Source organism: Kogia breviceps, chromosome 18 (genome assembly GCF_026419965.1).
Source record: "Kogia breviceps isolate mKogBre1 chromosome 18, mKogBre1 haplotype 1, whole genome shotgun sequence".
Classification (NCBI taxonomy): domain Eukaryota; kingdom Metazoa; phylum Chordata; class Mammalia; order Artiodactyla; family Physeteridae; genus Kogia; species Kogia breviceps.
Genome location: NC_081327.1, coordinates 13,912,647 through 13,936,199, shown reverse-complemented (window position 1 = coordinate 13,936,199; position 23,553 = coordinate 13,912,647). Strand labels below are relative to the sequence as shown.

The following is a 23,553-nucleotide window of genomic DNA, read 5'->3' as shown; positions in this document are numbered from 1 at the left end:
AAGGCAGGACGAATCCAATTATTATTCATCTGGGAGACTTCTGAAGACACCCTCCCTAATGTTAACTTTTAAATCCTCCTCATCGGAAAACAATCATAAATGTATGTACTTAACAGAGCTTGAAAATACTTGAAGCAAAACTTAATAGTACTAAAAGGGAAATAGAAATAGCCGCATCTATCTCAGTAATTACTAGAAGTAGATTTTTAAAAATCAGTAAGGATAAAGAACATCTAAGTGACAATATCAACCACCTTAAACTAATATACTTTTATAGAACTATACGTTCACAAGCGCAGGGGGGAGAGAGGGAAAAAACCCAAAGAGAGGAGGGAGGGAGGGAGGGAGCTAGAGCGCGAGCAACCTCTGTGGGTCCAAGGTTCTGCTAGGGTTTGGGGGATATTGAGACTTGATGTATATCTACATCCTGCTTGTGTATATATACTGAGCACCTGCCGTGCGCCTAGTACATGTATTAGGCGCCTGCTGGTGCCAAGACCTCTCTAAGCCCTAGTAGGGGTTCCTCAGGGACAAAGCAAATCCAAGCTGCCAGCATGTGCCTCGTTCAGCCCGGGTCAGCTTCGAAACCCCTCCCCGGCTAGCCCATCTCCAATTCTGTAGGTCCACCGCCCGCTCCCGCCCCAAGCGCTCGCGCCCGCGCTTGCGCATTCCTCTCAGCCCGTTGGGGCGAGGACCAGGCCCTCCTTACCGGGACTACATTTCCCACAAGCCTCTGCACCTAGTTTCCTTCCGGCTTCCTTGCTGGTGTCAGCTCGGAGAGGTGAGTTCGTCTCGTGCATTGAGGAAATGGGCGCGGGGGCGGCGCGGGGGCGGCGCGGGCCTCTGTGTGCACTGGGCTGAAGTGACTGTGTAGTTTGTGACGCTGACTGGACACTGGGCGCCCTGGTGCGTCCTCTGTCCTCCTGCTTCAGGGCCGCACAGATGCAGCGGCCCAGAATGGCTCCGAGTTAGATTTATGAACCTCACAGTGAAGGCCCCTAACAAAAAGACGCAGAAGAACAACAGCTCCCAGAACCACAGCTTAACCAGAGCTCCCTCCCAAGGCAGCTTTTGAGAACTCAGAGACATATTCCAGCCCTGGTCTTTGTACTCTGGCCATTCTCACCCGGAAGGGTCAGCTTCTCCCCAGGCCCCCTCTTACTTCCATCGGGTTATGTGTGTGGTGGATGGCGGGAGCAAATGTGGTAGCGGGGGTGTGTCCTTAATCTGGACAGGCTGAGCTCCGAAAAAGGCGCAATGTGTCCATATTCCCGTCTCCTTCCCCCAACCTGCTGATCTTTAGGAATGGAGTCAGAAAGGGGAAAATAATTATATATATAAAATTATATATGTGTATATACATATATATAATTATATATATGTTTATGTTTCCTCTTTGTTCCATGAAATGTAATTTTTGTTTTTTTTCTAGACGTGGGGACGTTTGCTTCTCCTGTGAAAGAGTGAAAAACCAGAAAAAGCAGCCCTGCCATTAATCTGGATGGGAGAGGATAGACAGATAAAGCAAGCTGCAGAAAACGTTTTTTCTGCCCAGGTCATGCAGCAGTTGTAAAATGCCATAAAGACTCCCTTTTTGAGAGCTTATAGCTTTCTTACCAGTGTTGCTCCAGACCTGCCTTGCTGATTTTATTTTATCCCTTGGGGATACCCAGTTGCTAAATTACCCTCACTTCACTTTCTAGCACTCAATCTCCAATTAATCCCTACCTCTCCTTTTCTCAGCTCAGGAACAGCAGTCACTGAAGAATCGTTCCCCACCTCTTCAGAATCCTTCAGCTGGAAATCAGCTCTTTACAAAAGAGCTTTTCTTATCCCTCTCCTCCGTCACATTCCAGCCATTCCTGTGGAATTTCCTCCCTCTCTTGAGTCAGTAAATCTCATTTTGTTGGACTGTACAGGATTGTTACAGGTAGTCTTTAGCTGGTTAGGCTTTAACACCGGAATATACTATCCATTGGTGTGGTACTTTGTTCTTCCTTCCCAGTGAATGGTGGAGAGGATGAGGATAGAGTCCCCCACTTCCACCAAGGGTATCCTCTCCTCTCCAGTGGCTATTCAGATGAACATTTGGCAGTCATTTAATTCCACCCGTGAGCTGCTGCTTTCTAATAATTTGAATGGTCTGCAGGTAAACCTCATGCAGGGAGGCTAACTGTAGAGCTTTATTTTAGTCTGTGATTTATTTATTACAGTTTAGTTGGAATCATACACTAGGTGTTTTGATCTTTTCCACTTCCCTGAGGTCAAAAGCAGGGAAAGATAGGAGATGGTTTGATTGGTGACAGGGTCTTATGCTTTTGAGGCTTTTAGGAGTGGTAAGGTGATAGATTTTTAACAGAGAACTCTGTGTTAACAAAACAAGGGATTACTAGTGGGAGGGAAGGGAAACATCAGTAGAAAATTGAAAAGTGGTTTGAGGTTTTTGACGGCATGAATTTGTTTCAGGCCACATATTTATGTGGTCTTATGACAGGCAGTTTAGTATAGTTGCAGTATGGGTTATGGAGCTGAATTATCAGGGTGCTAATCCTAATCCTTCACCCTTAGAGCTGGGTGAAGTTGGGGCAATTTATTTCATCTCTTTGTGCCACAGTTCCTTCATCTGTAAAAGGAGGCTAATAATAGAACCTACTGTGTAGGGTTGCTAAGAATAGGTGAATTGATATATTTAAAGTTCTCAGATAATGCTTGATATATAAGTGCTCAGTAGACTTAGTTGATATTATTAAAGTGTGATCCATGTTTTTCCTCATCACCCAGATCCAAAAATTATGAGGATTTTGCCATGTGTGCTTCATCCATCCACATACCCTCCCTTTGTAAATTGTTGTTAAGAGGAATTGCCTATCAGTCTGAAGCTCTGAAGTTTATTAGCATTCTAAGGAAGAGCGGGGCTGAGAAGCTCAAATTTTTTGTGGAAGAAAAAAAAAAGCGCAGAAGAGAATTTTCTCTAATAACTGTGGGAAGAAGTATGTAGTATTCTTCATCTTCAGTGATATAGCTGATGTTTATTAAATGTTTATTTGCTACTTTAGTGTGTTATTCTATGTAGTGTCTTATTTAATACTCATAACAATGCTTTGGGATAGAATCTATAGTTATCACCATTTTATATGGGAGGAATCTAAGACTGAAAAGTTAAGTAACATGTCCAAGGTAACACACTTAATAACTGTCAGAGCTGAGATTTATATCTTGGAAATTTGACAGCAAAGCCTCATCAGCACGTATACTTGAACAAATCCTTCCCAACTTACTCAGTAATCCATCATGAGGGGGGTGATATTAAGCTGACGACAGCAAGCACTGTCAAGTTATGTCCAGATTATAGCTGTGAGGTCTCTGTAAAAGGAGGATTTCATACAGTAAGATTTATGCCTTACAATTTTTATTTTAATGATGTTACATGCAAGGTTAGAAAAATAGAGGACGAGAGGATCTAATAGCAGTTGGAGGGCTTCATAGGTATCTTAGCCCAAAGGATTGGTTCAGAAGCAGAAGAAACCCATTTGTCAGGACGCTGTGAAAGGAAGCAGCCGTGAGACTGCCATCAGTGCCTAAAAGATATCAGAGACTCCGTCATCCTTTTCTAGGTAGTACTCTAACATATGGGTAAATTAAATCATAGAGTTGGTTCATAGTTAAATCATGAATTAGACGCTGAAGTAAAGAAGAAAAGCCACTCAGGAAAAACAAGAGCAGTTTTTAGAGTATCCTGAACTTTTTTCTTCAGTTCAACAGAAGACTGCAAGAAAACTTGAATTGGGAAAGTCTTTCCCTTCTTTGGAGTATTTGCATACTTCAGGGTCCCACTGTGTTTAATATGGTGGTGAGTGTTGTGAGCTACCACTGTAAACATTTTAACTGGTCCTTCTAGGCATACATGTGATGTGTTTTTTCTGTCAAAATAGTCTAAGGCCACACATGCTGGGGGATTTTTGTATTTAACATACTGGCTTTACCCATGTCATCAAAGTTAGGGCAACATCATCACTTTTTACTCTTTGCATGGTTTTCAGTGGTATAGATGCACTACAGTTTATTTAATCATTCCCCAGTTTAATTATTTTCAGCTTTTATTCATTATAAACCAAATCTGTTCACATATCTCTGCAGATATCTCTATGTACATGTGCAAATAGTTCCTTTAGTCCCAGAAGTAGAGTTTCTGGTTTACAGCATTATGGGGTTTAAATGCCATTTCACACAGTTCTAAATTTGGACCAACCTAGTATGCTGTGACCTTGCTAATACAGCATATCATCAGTCTTTTAGATCTCCCAATCTAGTGGCTGTAAAGAGGTATTTTTTGGTTGCTTTAACACATTTCATTAATTAGTAGTGAGGTCTAGTATCTTTTGAAAGGTTATTTCTATTTTTTAGTGAATTGCCCTGCTCAGGTTTCTCTCAGTGAAGTAGAAATTCTACCCTTCAGAGGCAAAAACCAAAGTTGAAAAATGGCTTTTTAGTTAGAGAAATATGGACTCAAAACAAAGCTCTGCCACTTAATAACTGTGAATCTGGGCAGATGATCTGACCCCTGAGCATCAGTTTTCTGAACTATGGAAAGGAGAGAGAAACTACTTTGCAGAACAATGCTGAGTGATGTACCTAAAGCAGCCATCACATGAACGTTCTCAGTGAATGTTTGTTGTTGACTAACTGCAACCATCATGAATCCTACTGAAAGAGAGGGGGTGGAAAAGGACGTCATGGTATGAGAGGTTCTGATTGGGAAACAGTAGTGAGTTGTCCTGGCTGGGGAAAGGCCAGTGCAGCTTTACAGTGGCAGGAGCTGCCAGGCCCGATCTGGGTGGTTTTCAGTCTTTGTGTTTAGGAGGTTCAGGCAGGATCCTGGGGCTCATAGGAGGCTCTGTGTGGATGGTGTGGCCCTTTCTCAGCCCTGAAAAATTGTACTGGAATCCAGTGTTAGGACCAGATCCACACTGCCAGATGGGGAACTGGATAGAAATCCTGCTGCTGAAGTATCTGGGGTCTGCACAAAGATCATCATTGTTTAGCTGAGTTTCGTCAGGGCTTGGATTTCTTCAGACTCCCTATACTCTCCTCCAGTTGGGTATGAGAGCAATGTGGGTATAGCGTTGAGGAGTAGTTTGGAAGCAGAAATGGAAGAGAAAAAAAGCTCATACTAACAAGTCATTTTGGGAGCTCTGAGGCACATCTGGTTTCATGGCTGCTTTTTCTTCCTCCAGATCTGGCTTATCTGGACTCTGTAGTTCTCCAAAAAGGAAATCTTGAAAAGGACTGACCGGTTCTTGCAGTTGGAAACAATGGCCCAAGTAAGTTGGTGTTTCTTCTTCGTTTTTTAAATATTGCCAATTTTTAGGCCATGTTTCAGGATAAGGAATGATTATTCCTTACCCTGAAACTTCCTATTTAACAGAACTCCATCCAAGAACTCACTCTAGTTCCTCTCATTCCTGTGAGAGTTGGGGACAAATAGCCCGGTGTCCCCTATGAGCCGCCTTCCCTTTTTTCCACTAACGTGGACCATCTCCTATCTACAGAATCTTCTGTCAAGAGCCATCAAGGAGCAAATGTGAAATGCCTTGAGAAGAATGTGGGTATTCTCTGCATAATGTCCCCCTGTTAACATTTTTGATTTTAGCTTTTGATTTTAATACCTAAACTTAAGAGAAAGTTGGGCTTCCCTAGTGGCGCAGTGGTTGAGAATCCGCCTGCCGATGCAGGAGACACGGGTTCGTGCCCTGGTCCGGGAAGATCCCACATGCCGCGGAGCAACTAAGCCCGTGAGCCATGGCCGCTAGGCCTGCGCGTCCGGAGCCTGTGCTCCGCAACGGGAGAGGCCACAACAGTGAGAGGCCCGCATACCGAAAAAAAAAAAAAAAAGAGAAAGCATATTTCTCTGAATTACAGTGATTTGGGGGTCTAGTTTTTTTTTTTTTTTTTTTTTTTTTTTTTTTTTTTGCGGTATGCGGGCCTCTCACTGTTGTGGCCTCTCCCGTTGCGGAGCACAGGCTCCGGACGCGCAGGCCCAGCGGCCATGGCTCACGGGCTTAGTTGCTCCGCGGCATGTGGGATCTTCCCGGACCAGGGCACGAACCCGTGTCTCCTGCATCGGCAGGCGGACTCTCAACCACTGCGCCACCAGGGAAGCCCTGGGGGTCTAGTTTTATATGGGAAAAATTTACATCCCCAATACACAATTTGACATCTTTTAAAAGTATTTTTAACTTTGTATTGCTGTATAACGTACATAGAGAATAGTGCACAAATCAGAAGTGTGCAGCTGAATGAATTTTCATAAATTGAGTATATCTGTGCTATCAGCACTTAGGTCAAGAAAGAGAATATTACTAGCATTCACATGCCCCACTTTCAGTCACTTTCTACCTACCCAGTCCAAATGTAACCAAATGTAATCCTGACTTTGAACACTGTACAGTAATGTTGCCTAATTTTAGAACTTTATATAAGTGAAATTGTATAGTTCAATGTAACTTATTTTTAAACAAAAAACAATGTGTAGGAAATCTTGTTATATTCCAAATACAATTGCTGGATCATCTGAACCATCTGCAGATGTTTTGAAATGCATGCAGATATCATTAAAGGGGATGTGTATAAGTGGTACTGCTGGTGATAATGGAGGCCTCAGAGCATCGTAGAGTGTGAGCCAGGCCTGCCATTATGTTCTCCTTGAAACATATTTGCAAGTGCACTTCACGTGTAGCCCCTGTTTTTATCATTTTGTAAAATGAGTTCCTAAGAAGTTGGAAAAGTATTGAAAAAACTTGTAGAGAAAGAAGCAAAGCAAGTGAGAAAAAAAAATTTGGTAAAAGAGACAGTGAAAGTACTAAAGCCAGACATACCATGTGTGCACTGACCCATGTGTATTCTAATTCTGTCCTGGGGGAAATGTGAAATTAGTTGGAGGGTTGGAATTGATGTATAATGCAGTATAATTCTTTGCTTTAAAATGATGGGAAAATAGGCACCCACCCAAAATGGTGGGAAAATAATGTAGTGTTAGAATGTCTTGATTTTCAGGAATGGATTATTAATATTAAATGGGAGATCCCTGTTTTGAACACTCCTTAATGATCTTGTGGTTTGATGAAAGAGAGAATTTGGTCTTATTTGACTGCTTTTAGGGAAAACTCCAAACTTCTCCACAGACCTGAATTTTTTAAGTACATAAGATGAGATATAGTATTGGCTGGTCTTAGTTCCTATATGCGTTGAGAGCTTATGGTATGTAAGGCTTTTAGGATTGGCTGGATTAGATAGGGATATGATTGCGACCTTATATTGTGAGGCCTAAAAGTTCATATGCAAGTTCCCTTGCTCTCCCCAGATGTGGCCCCTATGCAATGGAAAAGACTCTACCTGGCTAGTTTCCCTATCAGCTAGACCAGCTAAACCCCTCCTAGTCCTCAACCTAATAGGTTTCACCTCCTTGCCAGCCCACAGAATTATTCAAACAAGCCCATCATCCCCCTGCATTGGCCAGGGACCCCTCATCCTCTTTTTACTATAAAGCCTGCCTCCCACAGATCCTGCTTGTTCACCCTATTCCTGAGTGCAACCCCTGTGTGGCCCTGCATGACGTGTGGTGTCTTCCTCTCCCGGGCTGTGAGTATATGTGACTAATAACCTGCTGTCAGTCTCATCTGTCAGGTGTCGGGTATTCAGTCATCTCATACCATTTAGGGTGAGGGATCCCTCCTTCAGCAATGGGGTGAGTAGGAGGTGATCGGAACAGAACTGCAAACAGAGAGGAAGAATCATCTCCAGGAACCCCTGAGAGAAGGATACTAGGAGCAGAGTCCATCGTGTAGTTTTACAGGATATGCTGGTTTAGAGCGGGGTTTCTCAACCTTAGAACTACACTTGACCTTTGAACAACACAGGGATTAGGGACGCTGATCCTTTGTGCAGTTGAAAATCTGGCCCTCTGTATATGCCATTCCTCCATATCTGGAATTCCTCATTATATGCAGTTCTGCATCCACAGATTCAACCAACCGAGAATTGCATGATACTGTAGTATTTACTATTGAAAAAAATGTATGTATAACTGGTACCATGCAGTTCAAATCTGTGTTGTTTAAGTTTCAACTGTATTAATATTTTGAGCCAGAGAATATTTTATTGTGGGAGATTGTCCTCTGCATTGTAGGATGTTTAACAGTATCCCTGACCTCTACCAGTTAGACGCTTCTAACACTCACACCCCTTCTCCCTAGTTGTGCCTGTCAAAATTGTCTCCAGACATGGCCAGATGTCTTCTGGGAAGTAAAATCACTCCTCATTGAAAACCACTGGTCCAGGGTGATACCTTTACCATTTGGTATCCTCTGATGTAGGAATGAGGAAAGGTGTTCAGTGAGGGATGATGGATGATAAATAGTAAGAAGATCATCCAGATGCATAAGTAATAGATAAAGTAGAATGTGAGAGTTAAGGAAGATTTTTGAGACTGTATTGAATCCAGGCATCTAAAGAGAGAGGAAAAAAAGATTGGATTTAATACATTTGAAATGTGGACTGCCATGTAGCAAATTTTAAAAAATTTACTAAAGCATTGGTCGTAACAGGGAAGATGCTTATAATAAAATGTGACTTTATGGTGAACTTGAGTCTATTGTCTTAGAGATTTCTTAGTACATTTCATTTTTATCAATGTTTTTTCATGATCAGTAAAGGGGAAAGAAGGTAGAAGCCTCATATTTCTTAAGAATTTGTGGTGGAGATACAGCTTGCAGAGGGTTTGTGTACACTGTTTCATTTAATTGGAACTTCTTTTGGTTATTTTATTCTTTTCCAGATATTTTTGGGTAAAAATTTAATCTTATCTGCACTCACAGGACTGTTCAAGACATGTAGCACTATGCTTCAGTGATATTAATTTCCTTACTGTTCCTTACACATCTTAAATTTGCTTGCTGTGTGCTCCCTCCCTCTCTGCAATGCAATCATTTATCTCTCTTTCCATTTAAAAATATTTCATTTATTTTCACAAGTTATCCATGAGTTTTATTTTTTCAGGGTTCAGTGACATTCAGAGATGTGGCCATAGACTTCTCACAGGAAGAATGGGAATTCCTGGACTCAGCTCAGAGGGACTTATATAGGGATGTCATGTGGGAGAATTATAGCAACTTCATCTCACTAGGTAAGGCTATTTATCCCAAATTATACTGGCTTTCTCTTCTGTCAATATCAGGACTATGTTTTGAGAAACTAGGTAAAATTTTTCTCTCTGTTCCAAAGGAATGGTTCAAGCTTTGTTAGATTGGAAGTAGGCCCCTCCTTTTAACACTTCATCACTCTCAGGTTCAGCAGGCTAAGTCCTTCAGACTTTCTTCAGGCTCTGTTGTTTCCATGTTTCCTTAGTATCCAAGGGGGTGGGTTTGAATTCTGTGTTTTTTATGACAGAAGCATTCTCCAAACCAGACTTCAATTTGTATTTGAGCTCGGAATTGATGTAGATGCTTAACCCTCCTTTATAATCCACCTCCAAAGAGAATACCTAGACTCAGGGATTCTGAGTCTCTTTAAAAATTAGAGGAGCCTGTAGAACTTACATAGTATGAGGTGGATCCACAAAGTTCATCTAAAACTCAAGTAAGTGCATTCTGTTTCCTATAACAGACATATTCAGTTCTACTTGCTTTGTGGTTGAAAGTTAAAGTCTAAGAACTTTTCATTCAACATTAAATGAATATCTTAGTAAGGATCTGAGGATGTCTGAGGAAGCTGCTTATTCTCTTAGCAAATTGATAACAGTAAAAATTAATAGCTAGTATACACACATGTGTATATATACATATAACTGCATGTACTTAGGTACTATTCTGAGCATTGTACATTATTAATTAATTCTCACAACAACTCTATGAGAAATATGCTATTATTATCCTTATTTCAGATGAGAAAATTTAGGCACAAAATGTTAATAATTTGCAGAGGTAACATAGCAACAAAGGCAGGATATGAACCCATGCAGTCTGGATCCATATTCTGTGTTCTCAACTATTACAAAAGACTGCCTCTCAACAGAGCTTGTATGAGGTATGAGTTTAAATTGTTTTAAGGCCTGTTCTTACCCATCTGGTGTCTATTCCTTGTGGTCCTGAGGTTACCCTAGTATGAGTGTTCTTCAACTCCCTAGCATTTCTTTGCTCTTAGGCTTTATAAAGTACCCTTTTGATCTATCGTTTATTATAAATTTAACCAAATCTGAACCTAAGGACTTTGGGGCTTATAATTTCATGTCACATTATCTTTTAAGCAGGACCTTCCATTTCTAAACCAGATGTGATTACCTTATTGGATGAAGGGAAGGAGCCCTGGATGGTTGTAAGGGAAGGGACAAGAAGACATCACCCTGGTGAGTGAGGGCTTAGCAGGCATGGGGAAGTCGTTACTGTAGGTAATAGCCAAGTATGTTAGGGTAGAGACATACCCTTGAGATGTTACACATCTCTCTTCAAAAGCTCTAGCCTGTGGAGAAAAGACCTGAGACCTAGGAGGCAAATTAAAATCTTTTAAGCCTGGGCTAGCAGAGGAACTTCCTACTGGCCTTGATTACAACTCTCTGTTTCTTGTCTCATGTTTCTCTCCCACTTCAAAGAGAGAAGCTGTTCTCAGTAGAAGGAAATAAATGATAATAAATATGAGTTAAAATCAACAAAATAGAAAAAGAAAAAAAGTGAAAATTATTAAAGCTTGAAGTTTATTTCTTGAAAAGATCAACAACATTGATAAACACCAGCTTGACTAATCAAGAAAGAGAGACAACATAAATTACTAATACCAGGAATGAAAGAGAGGTTTTCACTTCACATTTTATAGCCATTAAAAAATAATAAGAGAATACCACGAATAACTTTATGTCAGTAAATTTGACAACTTAAATGAAATGGAAAAATTCCTTGAAAAATATAGCTTAACAGACCTGACACAAGAGAAAAAAGAAAATATGAATAACTTCATATCTGCTAAAATAATTGAATCCATTATCAGAAGTCTTTCCAGAAAGAAAATGCTAGGCCCAGATGGTTTCACTGGTGAATTCTATTAAATATTTAAGGAAGTAATATTACAATATTACACAAATTCCTTCAGAAAAAGAAAGAACTCCTTCCAACTCATTTTATGAGACTACTATAACTCTTTTACTAAGTTCATGAAGGATTTAAGTCTATAATTTTTTTCCCTTTGGTAATTTCTATCCTTTGTGAATATAGATGTAAAATGCTTAAAAAATATCAGGAAATCAGGCTTCCCTGGTGGCGCAGTGGTTGAGAGTCTGCCTGCCGATGCAGGGGACGCAGGTTCGTGCCCCGGTCCGGGAGGATCCCACGTGCTGTGGAGCGGCTAGGCCCGTGAGCCATGGCCGCTGAGCCTGTGCATCTGGAGCCTATGCTCCACAACGGGAGAGACCACAGCAGTGAGAGGCCCATGTACCGCAAAAAAAAAAAAAAAAAAAAAAAAAAAAATATATATATATATATATATATATATATATATATATATATATATATATACCAGGAAATTAAATCCAGCAATATATAAAAATGATGACCAAGTAGGGTTTATCCCAGGAAAACCCTAGCTTGGTTTATGGTTTAACATTAAAATATTAATCAGTGTAATTTAACATATTAACAGAAATGTGAGAAACCATGTGATCATCTCCATAGATGTAAAAATAGCATATGACAAAATTCAACATCCATTCATAATAAAAATTCTCAGGAAACTAGAAACTGAGGGGAGCTTCCTCAATCTGATAAGGGACATCTGCTGAAAAAATACTACATCATAAACTTCATCATACTTGATTGAACAGTTTCCCCCAAGATTGTGAACAAGGCAAGGATGCCCAGTCTCCCCGATTCTACTTAACATTGTATTGAAGGTTCTAGCATTGCAATAAGGCAAGAAAAAGAGATAAGAGATATTATAAAGATCAGAAAGGAAGAAGTAAAACTATTTGGAGATGGTATAATTATATACTTAGAAAATTGTAAGGAATCAAAATAATAGCTACTCAAAGCAATAAGTGAAGATCACAGTAAGATCACAGGATACAAGGTTGAGCTACAAAAATCAATTGTGTTATAAACTAAGAGTGAAAAAAATTAGAAAATTGAAGTCAATTAAGAAAAATTAAAGTCAAGTCAATTTACAGTAGTGTCAAAAAAACAAAATACTAAGGAATAAATTTGACAACATGTGTAAAACCTCTATAATAAAAATGATGGAACATTGCTAAGAGAAATAAAAGAAGACCTAATGAATAGAAAGATACCATTTTGGGGATGGGGACTCGGTGTAAAAATGTCAATTGTATAGATTCAACACAATTCCAGTCATAATCCTAGGAACTTTTTTTTTTTTGTAGACATTACAATCTGATTCTAAAATTTATATGGAAAAGCAGTGGACTTAGCATGTCTAAAACAGTCTTGAAAAAGGAAGAGCATATTATAGAACTTAGACTACATGACTTCAAGATACTTCGAGATATATTATAAAACTCTAATAATCAAGACATTATGGTATTCACCCAGGATCAACAAACAGAACAGAGACCCTAGATGTAGACCTAACATGCACTTAAAGGGTCATTTATTTATTGATAAAGGCATCAAAGCATTCTAGTGGAGAAAGGAAAATCTTTTCAACAACTGATGCTGGAATAGCTGGAAAAAAATCTTGAACTCTGTCTCATTCAAAAATTAATTTGAGATGTATTTTAAACATAAATATAAAAACTAAACATTAAAAAATCTTAAAAGCCAAATATAAAAGCTAAGTATAAAAAATAAAATGAAAATTTAAGAACTAAGTATACATTTTATATATAAGAAATATAAAGCTTTTAGAGGAAAACATAGGGGAATGATTTGGTAGTAGGCAAAGGTTTCTTAGGAGAAAGCAATAACCATAAAAATTAAAAATTGATAAGTCACAATTTATCCAAATTATAAACTTTGTCTCATCAAAATATACTAATAAAAAAATGGTGAGCCATAGACAGAGAAAATAGTAGTAAAACAAAGGACCAGTATCCAGTCTCTACACTGCAACTCAACACTATAATGATGAACAACCCAATTAAAAGATGGGTAAAAGGTACATCCATACCATGGAATAATACTCACCAACAAAAAGGAATACATTTTTAATACACACAATGACTTGGATGAACCTCAAGGAAATTACGCTGAGTGAGAAAAACCAATCACAAAAGGTTATATACTGTATGACTCTAATTATCTAATATTTATGAAATAATAAAATTATAGAGATGGGAAATGGATTAGTGATTGCCAGAGGTTAGGAACGTAGGGAGGGGAGGAGATGGTTGGACTATAAAGGAATAACACAAGGGAGTATTATGATTATGATATAGTTGAGTATGTTCATTGTGGTATTGGTTTTGCAAGGCTATACATGTGATAAAATTGCATAGAACTATACACATACACATACGTGATGACATGTATAACTGGTGAAATCTAAGTAAGCCCTATGGATTATACCAAGGGTAATTTCTTGGTTTGACTATTGTACTATAGTTTGTAAGATGTTAACGTTGAAAGGGGCTGGGTGAAGCCTGCATGAGACTTTCCTGTACATTTCTTTGCAACCTCCTGTGAATCTACAGTTATTTCAAAATAAAAAGTAAATAAAAATGTCCTGTTGGGGGTGATAGGTAAAAGATTTGACAAAAAGAGGAGCTACTCTTTTTTCTTGATCAGTGACTACAATTCATCTATATCTAAATCTGTATTAGGCAGCTCAGGCTGCCATAACAAAATACCATGGACTGAGTGACTTATACAACAAATGTATTTTCTCATAATTCTGGTGGCTAGAAGTCTGAGATTAGCATCTTGGGGCCTGATGAGGGCTCTCTTCCTGGCTTGCAGATGGCCCTGTTCTAACACTGTCCTCACATGGTGAAGAGAGAGAGCACAATCTCTCTCTTCCTCTTGTAAGGCCACCAGTCCTATCCTATCCTATTCTACCCACCAGTCCTGTGAATTAGGACTCCACCCTTATTACTTCATTTAACGTTAATTGCCTCCTAAAAGCACTTTCTCCAAATACAGTCACATTGAGTGTCAGGGCTTAAATGTATAATTTTGGAGGGACACAATTTGGTCCATAGCAATATCTATATGGGATCCAGTTTCTTTTCAGTCTAACTAGCATATATATATTTGCTTGCCTAAAAATACGTTCGTTCATTTATTCGGCAAATAGTTGGGTGCCCAGTCTGAACCAAGCACTGTCCTAGACACCAGTAGGACAATTGTGAGCAAGAGTGGTAATTCCCAGCAATCTTGTTGTTTACATTTTAATAGAAAGGACATTAAGTAAACAAGTAAATGAATAAACAGTATTATATAGTGACAAGTGTTATTAAGAAAAGTGAGAAGAACAAGGGATAGAAATTGGCAGGTGTAAACAGGTTTGTTTTAGGGTGGTTGGGGCTTTTTGAGGAGGTGATATTCGAGTGGAAACATGAAAAAAGCTCAAACCATATGAATATCTAAAGCAAGAAGCAAGAGCAGTCCTAATGGAACAGTAAATGCAGAGGTCTTGGGTCGGAGGAACAAAGGCTTTGATGTTTGAGGAACAGCAAGAAGACCAGGATGATTATTTAAAAGGTAAGTGAAAAGTAGAGTAACAAGATGAAGTCAGAAAGTTAGGCAAGGGCTAAATTGTGTAAAAGTTTGTATGTCATAGGGGAAGGCATGTGACTTTATTTTTATTTTTTGCCCTGCTGCACTGCTTGCCGGATCTCAGTTCCCCAGCCAGGGAATGAACCCGGGCCATAGCAGTGAAAGCCTGAAATCCTAACCCCTAGGCCACCAGGGAACTCCTGGCATGTGACTTTTTTTTTTGCGGTTCGCGGGCCTCTCACTGTTGTGGCCTCTCCCGTTGCGGAGCACAAGCTCCGGACGCACAGGCTCAGCGGCCATGGCTCACGGGCCTAGCTGCTCCTTGGCATGTGGGATCTTCCCGGACCGGGGCATAAACCCGTGTCCCCTTCATCGGCAGGCGGACTCTCAACCACTGCGCCACCAGGGAAGCCCTGGCATGTGACTTTTAAGTGTGATAGAAAGGCATTGGAGATTTCTGAGCAGGGGAATGACATGAGCTCATTTATTTTATAATTATCACTCAATGGAGAATAGATTGAATGAGGGCAAGATGGATAGTAGGAAGACCAATTAGGAGGCTATTTCATTTGTCCCAGTGGAATATGGCAGTGGTTTTTAATTAATTAATTAATTAATTAATTAATATTTATGGCTGCATTGGGTCTTTGTTGTTGCATGTGAGCTTTCTCTAGTTGCAGCGAGTGGGAGCTACTCCTTGTTGCGGTGCACAGGCTTCTCATTGTGGTGGCTTCTGTTGTGGAGCACGGGCTCCAGGCACGGAGGCTTCAGTAGTTGTGGCATGCAGGCTCAGTAGATGTGGCTCATAGGCTCTAGAGCACAGGCTCAGTAGTTGTGGCCCATGGGCTTCGTTGCTCTGTGGCATGTGGGATCTTCCCGGACCAGGGCTCAAACCCATGTTCCCTGCATTGGCAGGCGGATCCTTAACCACTGTGCCACCAGGGAAGTCCCTGATCGTGTTTTTAATTTGAATGGTACTGGTGGGATGACAGATATTAGATTCATGGTGGGTTTGCCCAGAAGATGCTGAGCTGCTCCTCTTTGTGGATCCTCTCTTCTCACTGGAACTCCCCAACAACCTGTACAAGGCTGCCCCCACAAGTGGATGTCCTCTTTACCCAGATTGGACTCCTCACACAGCATCCTCCCGCTATGTAGATAAGGAGCATCTTTGTCTTTTAATTGGGTATTTTAGCCATCTACATTAAAGTAATTGTCTTATATATTTGGGTTTAAATCTACTGTCTTCCTAGTTTTTTCTCTTTGTTCAACATGTTCTTTCTTTTTTCTGTCTCCTGCCTATTTGTGGATTAATCAAGTATTTTTATTTTAGCTTTTGCCTCGAGTGTGTTAGTTATACATACTTCTACTTTTCCCTGTTGCCCTAGAGATTAACACATGCATTCTTCACTTACTACATTGTACCTTAAATTAGTTCCTTTATATCTTTCCTAATATTGTAGAGATATTAAGAACACTTAAATTCCTTTTATGTATCCTCTACTTTTTGTACCGTTCTTGTCATGTATCTTAATTCTATATACATTTAAATCCCCACAGAGTATTAATTTATATAATATCAGTATTGATTTAGCTTTACCTACACACATACCTTTTACAGTGGTCTTTTTTCTTTTCTGCATTATAATGCTTCTGTTTAGAATCATTTTCTCTGTTCCTGAAGAACTTCCTTTAGTATTTCTACTAAGTCTAATCTGCCGTTAAAGCTATCTGTTAAAATTTTTTTTTTAAATCTTTAGGCTCTGTGGTCAGGCAAAGGGATTTTTTAAAAAATTTATTTATTTATTTTTTTGGCTGCTCTGTGCAGCTTGCAGGATCTTAGTTCCCCAACCAGAGATTGAACCTGCACCCTTGGCAGTGAAAGCATGGAGTCCTAACCACTGGACTGCCAGGGAATTCCCATAAAGCTATCTGTTAAATTTTAAATTTTAGTTATTGTACTTTTAAGTTATAAAAATTCTATTTGGATATTTTTAATGAATTCTACTTCTGGTTGAATTCTCCATCTTATATCTGTTTTCTTGGAATTTTTGAAAAATATTTATTTGGTTGTGTGGGGCCTTAGTTGTGGCAGGTGGGCTCCTTAGTTGTGGCTCGTGGGCTCCTTAGTTGCAGCATGTGGGCTCCTTAGTTGCGGCAGGCAGGCTCCTTAGTTGCAGCTCCAGGGCTCCTTAGTTGTGGCTCTAGGGCTCCTTACTTGTGGCTCCTCAGCTCCTTAGTTGTGGCATGTGGGCTCCTTAGTTGCAGTCTACCAGCTCATTAGTTGTGGCACATGGACTCCTCAGTTGTGGCATGCGAACTCTTAGTTGCGGCATGCATGTGGGATCTAGTTCCCTGACGGGATTGAACCCGAGCCCCCTGCATTGGGAGTGTGCAGTCTTAGCCACTGCGCCACCAGGGAAGTCCCTGTTTTCTTGGAATATTAATCATAGTTTTGTAATAGCTTGGGTCTGTTTCTGTTGTCTGCTTAACCTCTTCGTTTTTTAGTCATTTTTCTCCAGTCTTTTATACCTGATTATTTATAGTCGAATTCTGGACATTGTGTTTGAAAATTTTTAGAGGCTCTGAATGTTTCTGAACAATATGTTGTCTTTCTTCAGAGATGATTTAATTTGCCTTTGGTAGGCATACAGAGCATGGGCTGATCAACTTCATCCATTTAAGAATAGTCTGTTTACTGCCTGTTTGTAGCTCTTTTGGGGTCTCAGCTGAAAGTCTGGGATGATTATTAGGAAACTTCCTCTTTAGGGGGATCTGGACTCCAATTTCTGTCTCCCTAACACTTTAAGACTGCCAGAATCTCTACTTGGACCTTTAGCCTTTTAGAAGTTACTTTCTGCTTAACTTCATGGCCGTGATAGAGCTCAGTTTGAGAGTCAGCAAATACCTCTGGAAATTCCATGCAGAGTGTTGGCTTAATTCAACATGTTTGCCTTCTCTCCAGGACGTTGGCTGTCTAGTCCTGGCTGCTTTGGTTGTTCATTAGTATCATCAAACAATTATTTTAATTAACCATTTCAGTTGTCTTGGGTAAGTTAGTCTAAAACTAGCTTCTCCGTCATAGTCAGAAACAGAAGTCTCCTTTCTCACCTCTTCTTGTAGTATTTCTATATTTTAGAGTAAATAACATGTAAGTTATGTTCTGTAACCCTAATCCTCACATTATTAACACATTTTGTTAAAATTAGTCATAGAGTTAAAGTTTCAATACTCATACCAATTGTTATGACTTAGTTTTGATTTTCCTTCTTTCCAAATCTCTCTTGCTTTTCTTAATTTATTCTTTATTGAATTCCTCAAGAAAGGCTCATGGGTCCTAATGAAAATTACATATCTTCTAATTTATTTTATTCAAGTACATAATATTGTTATCAACAATGTTTTTTTATCATTTTATTTTGAATTTTTGAATTTTTTTTTATACAGCAGGTTCTTACTAGTCATCCATTTTATACACATGAGTGTATGTATACATGTCAATCCCAATCTCCCAATTCATCACACCACCACCACCACCACCCGCTGCTTCCCCCCTTGGTTTCCATATGTTTGTTCTCTACATCTGTGTCTTGGTTTCTGCCCTTCAAACCAGTTCATCTGTACCATTTTTCTAGGTTCCACATATATGTGTTAATATGTGGTATTTTGTTTTCTCTTTCTGACTTACTTCACTCTGTATGACAGTCTCTAGAGCCATCCACGTCTCAACAGATGACCCATTTTCGTTCCTTTTTATGGCTGAGTAATACTCCCTTGTATATATGTACCACATCTTCTTTATCCATTTGTCTGTTGATGGGCATTTAGGTTGTTTCCATGACATGGTTATTGTAAATACTGCTGCAATGAACATTGGGGTGCATATGACTTTTTGAATTATGGTTTTCTCTGGGTATATGCCCAGTAGTGGGATTGCTGGATCATATGGTAATTCTATTTTTAGGTTTTAAGGAACCTCCGTACTGTTCTCCATAGTGACTGTATCAATTTACATTCCCACGAACAGTGCAAGAGGGTTCCCTTTTCTCCACACCCTCTCCAGCATTTGTTGTTTGTAGGTTTTCTGATGATGCCCATTCTAACTGGTGTAAGGTGATACCTCACTGTAGTTTTGATTTACATTTCTCTAATAATTAGTGATGTTGAGCAGCTTTTCCTTTCCTCTTGGCCATCTGTATGTCTTCTTTGGAGAAATGTCTATTTAGGTCTTCTGCCCATTTTTGGATTGGGTTGTTTGCTTTTTAATGTTGAGCTGCATGAGCTGTTTATATATTTTGGAACTTAATCCTTTGTCCATTGATTTGTTTGCAAATATATTCTCCCATTTTGAGGGTTGTCTTTTCGTCTTGTTTATGGTTTTCTTTGCTGTGAAAAAGCTTTGAAGTTTCATTAGGTCCCATTTGTTTATTTTTGTTTTTATTTCCTTTACTCTAGGAGGTGGATCAAAAAAAATCTTGTTGTGATTTATGTCGAAGAGTGTTCTTCCTGTGTTTTCCTCTAAGAGTTTTATAGTGTTGGGTCTTACATTGAGGTCTATAATCCATTTTGATTTTATTTTTATATATGGTGTTAGGGAGTGTTCTAATTTCATTCTTTTACATGTAGCTGTCCAGTTTTACCAGCACCACTTATTGAAGAGACTGTCTTTTCTCCATTGTATATCCTTGCCTCCTTTGTATATTCTTGCCTCCTTTGTCATAGATTAGTTGACCATAGGTGTGTGGGTTTATCTCTGGGCTTTCTATCTTGTTCCATTGATCTGTATTCCTGTTTTTGTGCCAGTACCATATTGTTTTGATTACTGTAGCGTTGTAGTATAGTCCGAAGTCAAGGAGTCTGATTCCTCCAGCTCCGTTTTTTTCCCTCAAGACTGCTTTGGCCATTCGGGGTTTTTTGCGTCTCCATGCAAATTTTAACAATTTTTTGTTCTAGTTCCGCAAAAATGCCATTGGTAATTTGATAGGGATTGCTTTGAATCTGCAGATTGCTTTCGGTACTATAGTCATGTTCATGATATTGATTCTTCCAATCCAAGAACATGGTATATCTCTCCATCTGTTGATATCATCTTTAATTTCTTTCATCAGTGTCTTATAGTTTTCTGCATGCAGGTCTTTTGTCTCCCTTGGTAGGTTTATTCCTAGGTGTTTTATTCTTTTTGTTGCAGTGGTAAATGGAACTGTTCCCTTAATTTCTCTTTCAGATTTTTCACCATTAGTGTATAGGAATGCAAGAGATTTCTGTGCATTAATTTTGTATCCTGCAACTTTACCAGATTCATTGATTAGCGCTAATAGTTTTCTGGTAGCATCTTTAGGAATCTCTCTGTATAGTATCATGTCATCTGCAAACAGTGATAGTTTTACTTCTTTTTTTCCAATTTGTATTCCTTTTATTTCTTTTTCTTCTCTGATTGCCGTGGCTAGGACTTCCAAAACTATGTTGAATAATAGTGGCGAGAGTGGACATCTTTGTCTTGTTCCTGATCTTAGAGGAAATGCTTTCAGTTTTTCCCCATGGAGAATGATGTTTGCTGTGGGTTCGTTGTATATGGCCTTTATTATGTTGAGGTAGGTTCCCTCTATGCCCACTCTCTGGAGAGTTTTTATCATAAGTGGGTGTTGAATATTGTCAAAAGCATTTTCTGCATCTGTTGAGATGATCATATGGTTTTCATTCTTCAGTTTGTTAATATGGTGTATCACATTGATTTGCATATATTGAAGAATTCTTTCATCCCTGGGATAAATCTCACTTGATCATTGTGTATGGTCCTTTTAGTGTGTTGTTGGATTCTGTTTGCTAGTATTTTGTTGTGGATTTTTGCATCTATATCCATCAGTGATATTGGTCTGTAACTTTTTTTTTGTAGTATCTTTGTCTGGTTTTGGTATCAGGGTGATGGTAGCCTCACAGAATGAGTTTGGGAGTGTTCCTTCCTCTGCAATTTTTTGGAAGAGTTTGAGAAGGATGGGTGTTAGCTCTTCTCTAAATGGTTGATAGAATTCACCTGTGAAGCCATCTGGTCCTGGACTTTAGTTTGTTAGATTTTAAATCACAGTTTCAATATCATTACTTGTGATTGGTCTGTTCATATTTTCTATTTCTTTTGTATTTTTTCCTGGTTCAGTCTTGGAAGGTTATACCTTTCTAAGAATTTGTCCATTTCTTCCAGGTTGTCCATTTTATTGGCATAGAGTTGCTTGTAGTAGTCTCTTAGGATGCTTTGTATATCTGTGGTGTGTGTTGTAACTTCTCCTTTTTCATTTCTAATTTTATTGATTTGAGTCCTCTCCCTCTTTTTCTTGATGAATCTGGCTAATGGTTTATCAATTTTGTTTATCTTCTCAAAGAACCAGCTTTTAGTTTTATTGATCCTTGCTACTGTTTTCTTTGTTTCTGTTTCATTTATTTCTGCTCTGATCTTTATGATTTCTTTTCTTCTGCTAACTTTGAGTTTTGTTTGTTCCTCTTTCTCTAGTTCCTTTAGGTATAAGGTTAGATTGTTTGAGATTTTTCTTGTTTCTTGATGTAGGCTTGTATAGCTATAAACTTCCCTCTTAGAACTGCTTTTGACACATCCCATAGGTTTTGGATTGTCATGTTTTCATTGTCATTTGTCTGTAGGTTTTTTTTTTTTTTTTGCGGTATGCAGGCCTCTCACTCTTGTGGTCTCTCCCATTGCGGAGCACAGGCTCCGGACGCGCAGGCTCAGTGGCCATGGCTCACGGGACCAGCCACTCCGCAGCATGTGGGATCTTCCCGGACCAGGGCATGAACCCATGGCCCCTGCATCAGCAGGCGGACTCTCAACCACTGCACCACCAGGGAAGCCCTGTCTGTAGGCATTTTTTGATTTCCTCTTTGATTTCTTCAGTGATCTCCTGGTTATTTAGTAACGTATTGTTTAGCCTCCGTGTGTTTGTGTTTTTTACGCTTTTTTCCCCGTAATTGATTTCTAACCACATAGCATTGTGGTCAGAAAAGATGCTTGATATGATTTCAATTTTCTTACATTTACTGAGGCTTGATTAGTGACCCATGATGTGATCTATACTGGAGAATGATCCGTGCGCACTTTAGAAGAAAGTATAATCTGCTGTTTTTTGGATGGAAAATACTATAAATATCAATTAAATCTATCTGGTCTATTGTGTCACTTAAAGCTTCTGTTTCCTTATTTATTTTCATTTTGGATGATCTGTCCATTGGTGTAAGTGAGGTGTTAAAGTCCCCCACTATTATTGTGTTACTGTCAATTTCCTCTTTTATAGCTGTTAGCAGTTGCCTTATGTATTTAGGTGCTCCTATGTTGGGTGCATATATATATTATAATTGTTATATCTTTTTCTTGGATTGATCCCTTGATCATTATGTAGTGTCCTTCCTTGTCTCTTATAACATTCTTTATTTTAAAGTCTATTTTATGAGTATTGCTACTCTAGCTTTCTTTTGATTTCCATTTACATGGAATATCTTTTTCCATCCCCTCACTTTCAGTCTCTATGTGTCCGTAGGTCTGAAGTGGGTCTCTTGTATACAGCATATATGTGAGTCTTGTTTTTGTATCCATTCAGCGAGCCTGTGTCTTTTGGTTGGAGCATTTAATCCATTCACTCTTAAGGTAATTATCAATATGCATGTTCCTATGACCATTTTCTTAATTGTTTTGGGTTTATTTTTGTAGGTCCTTTTCTTCTCTTGTGTTTCCCACTTAGAGAAGTTCCTTTAGCATTTGTCTTAGAGCTGGTTTGGTGGTGCTGAATTCTCTTAGTTTTTTCTTGTCTGTAAAACTTCTGATTTCTCCATTGAATCTGAATGAGATCCTTGCTGGGTAGAGTAATCTTTGTTGTAGGTTCTTCCCTTTCATCACTTTAAGTATATCATGCCACTCCCTTCTGGCTTGTAGAGTTTCTGCTCAGAAATCAGCTGTTAACCTTATGGGAGTTCCCTTGTTTGTTATTTGTCATTTTTCCCTTGCTGCTTTCAATAATTTTTCTTTGTCTTTAATTTTTGTCAATTTGATTACTATGTGTCTTGGCGTGTTTCTCCTTGGGTTTATCCTGTATGGGACTCTCTGCGCTTCCTGGACTTGGGTGGCTATTTCCTTTCCCATGTTAGGGAAGTTTTCGACTATAATCTCTTCAAATATTTTCTCTGGTCCTTTCTCTCTCTCTTCTCCTTCTGGGACACCTATAATGCGAATGTTGTTGCATTTTATGTTGTCCCAGACGTCTCTTAGGCTGTCTTCATTTCTTTTCATTCCTTTTTCTTTATTCTGTTCCACAGAAGTGAATTCTACCATCCTGTCTTCCAGGTCACTTCTGTGTTCTTCTGCCTCAGTTATTCTGCTATTGATTCCTGGTAGTGTATTTTTCATTTCAATTATTGTATTGTTCATCTGTTTGTTCTTTAATTCTTCTAAATCTTTGCTAAACATTTCTTGTATCTTCTTGATCTTTGCCTCCATTCTTTTTCCATGGTCCTGCATCATCTTCACTATCATTTTTCTGAATTCTTTTTCTGGTAGGTTGCCCATCTCAACTTCATTTAGTTGTTTTTCTGGGGTTTTATCTTGTTCCTTCATCTGGTACATAGCCCTCTGCCTTTTCATTTTGTCTATCTTTCTGTGAATGTGGTTTTTGTTCCACAGGCTGCAGGATTGTAGTTCTTCTTTCTTCTCAACAATATGTTTAACCTGAAAAATTTTTAATATTTTAATGCAGTTTTTGTCATCAATGTCAATATTATTTTATTTTTGTTATTTTTCACTTTTTAAAAAATATGTATTGTATTGTATTTATTTTGGTTGCTTCGGGTG

General features: G+C 39.0%; 1 protein-coding gene across 6 annotated transcripts in view; it reads left to right on the top strand.

The window, feature by feature from the left end:
- The first annotated feature begins 741 nt into the window (after positions 1-741).
- The window catches only part of ZFP14 (ZFP14 zinc finger protein), a 36,026-nt gene continuing 13,214 nt past the window's right edge, over positions 742-23,553 (top strand). Inside the window, exons 1-5 of one of the 6 annotated variants that reach the window (XM_067019120.1) lie at positions 742-781; positions 5,235-5,321; positions 5,550-5,602; positions 9,055-9,181; positions 10,301-10,399. In XM_067019120.1, coding sequence (XP_066875221.1) covers positions 9,148-9,181; positions 10,301-10,399 — 133 coding nt within the window. In that variant the 5' untranslated portion in view covers positions 742-781; positions 5,235-5,321; positions 5,550-5,602; positions 9,055-9,147. Of the gene's footprint in view, positions 782-5,234; positions 5,322-5,549; positions 5,603-7,559; positions 7,639-9,054; positions 9,182-10,300; positions 10,400-23,553 lie in introns of all 6 variants that reach the window. The other 5 variants (XM_059045037.2, XM_067019117.1, XM_067019121.1 and 2 more) reach the window with 5 other exon arrangements.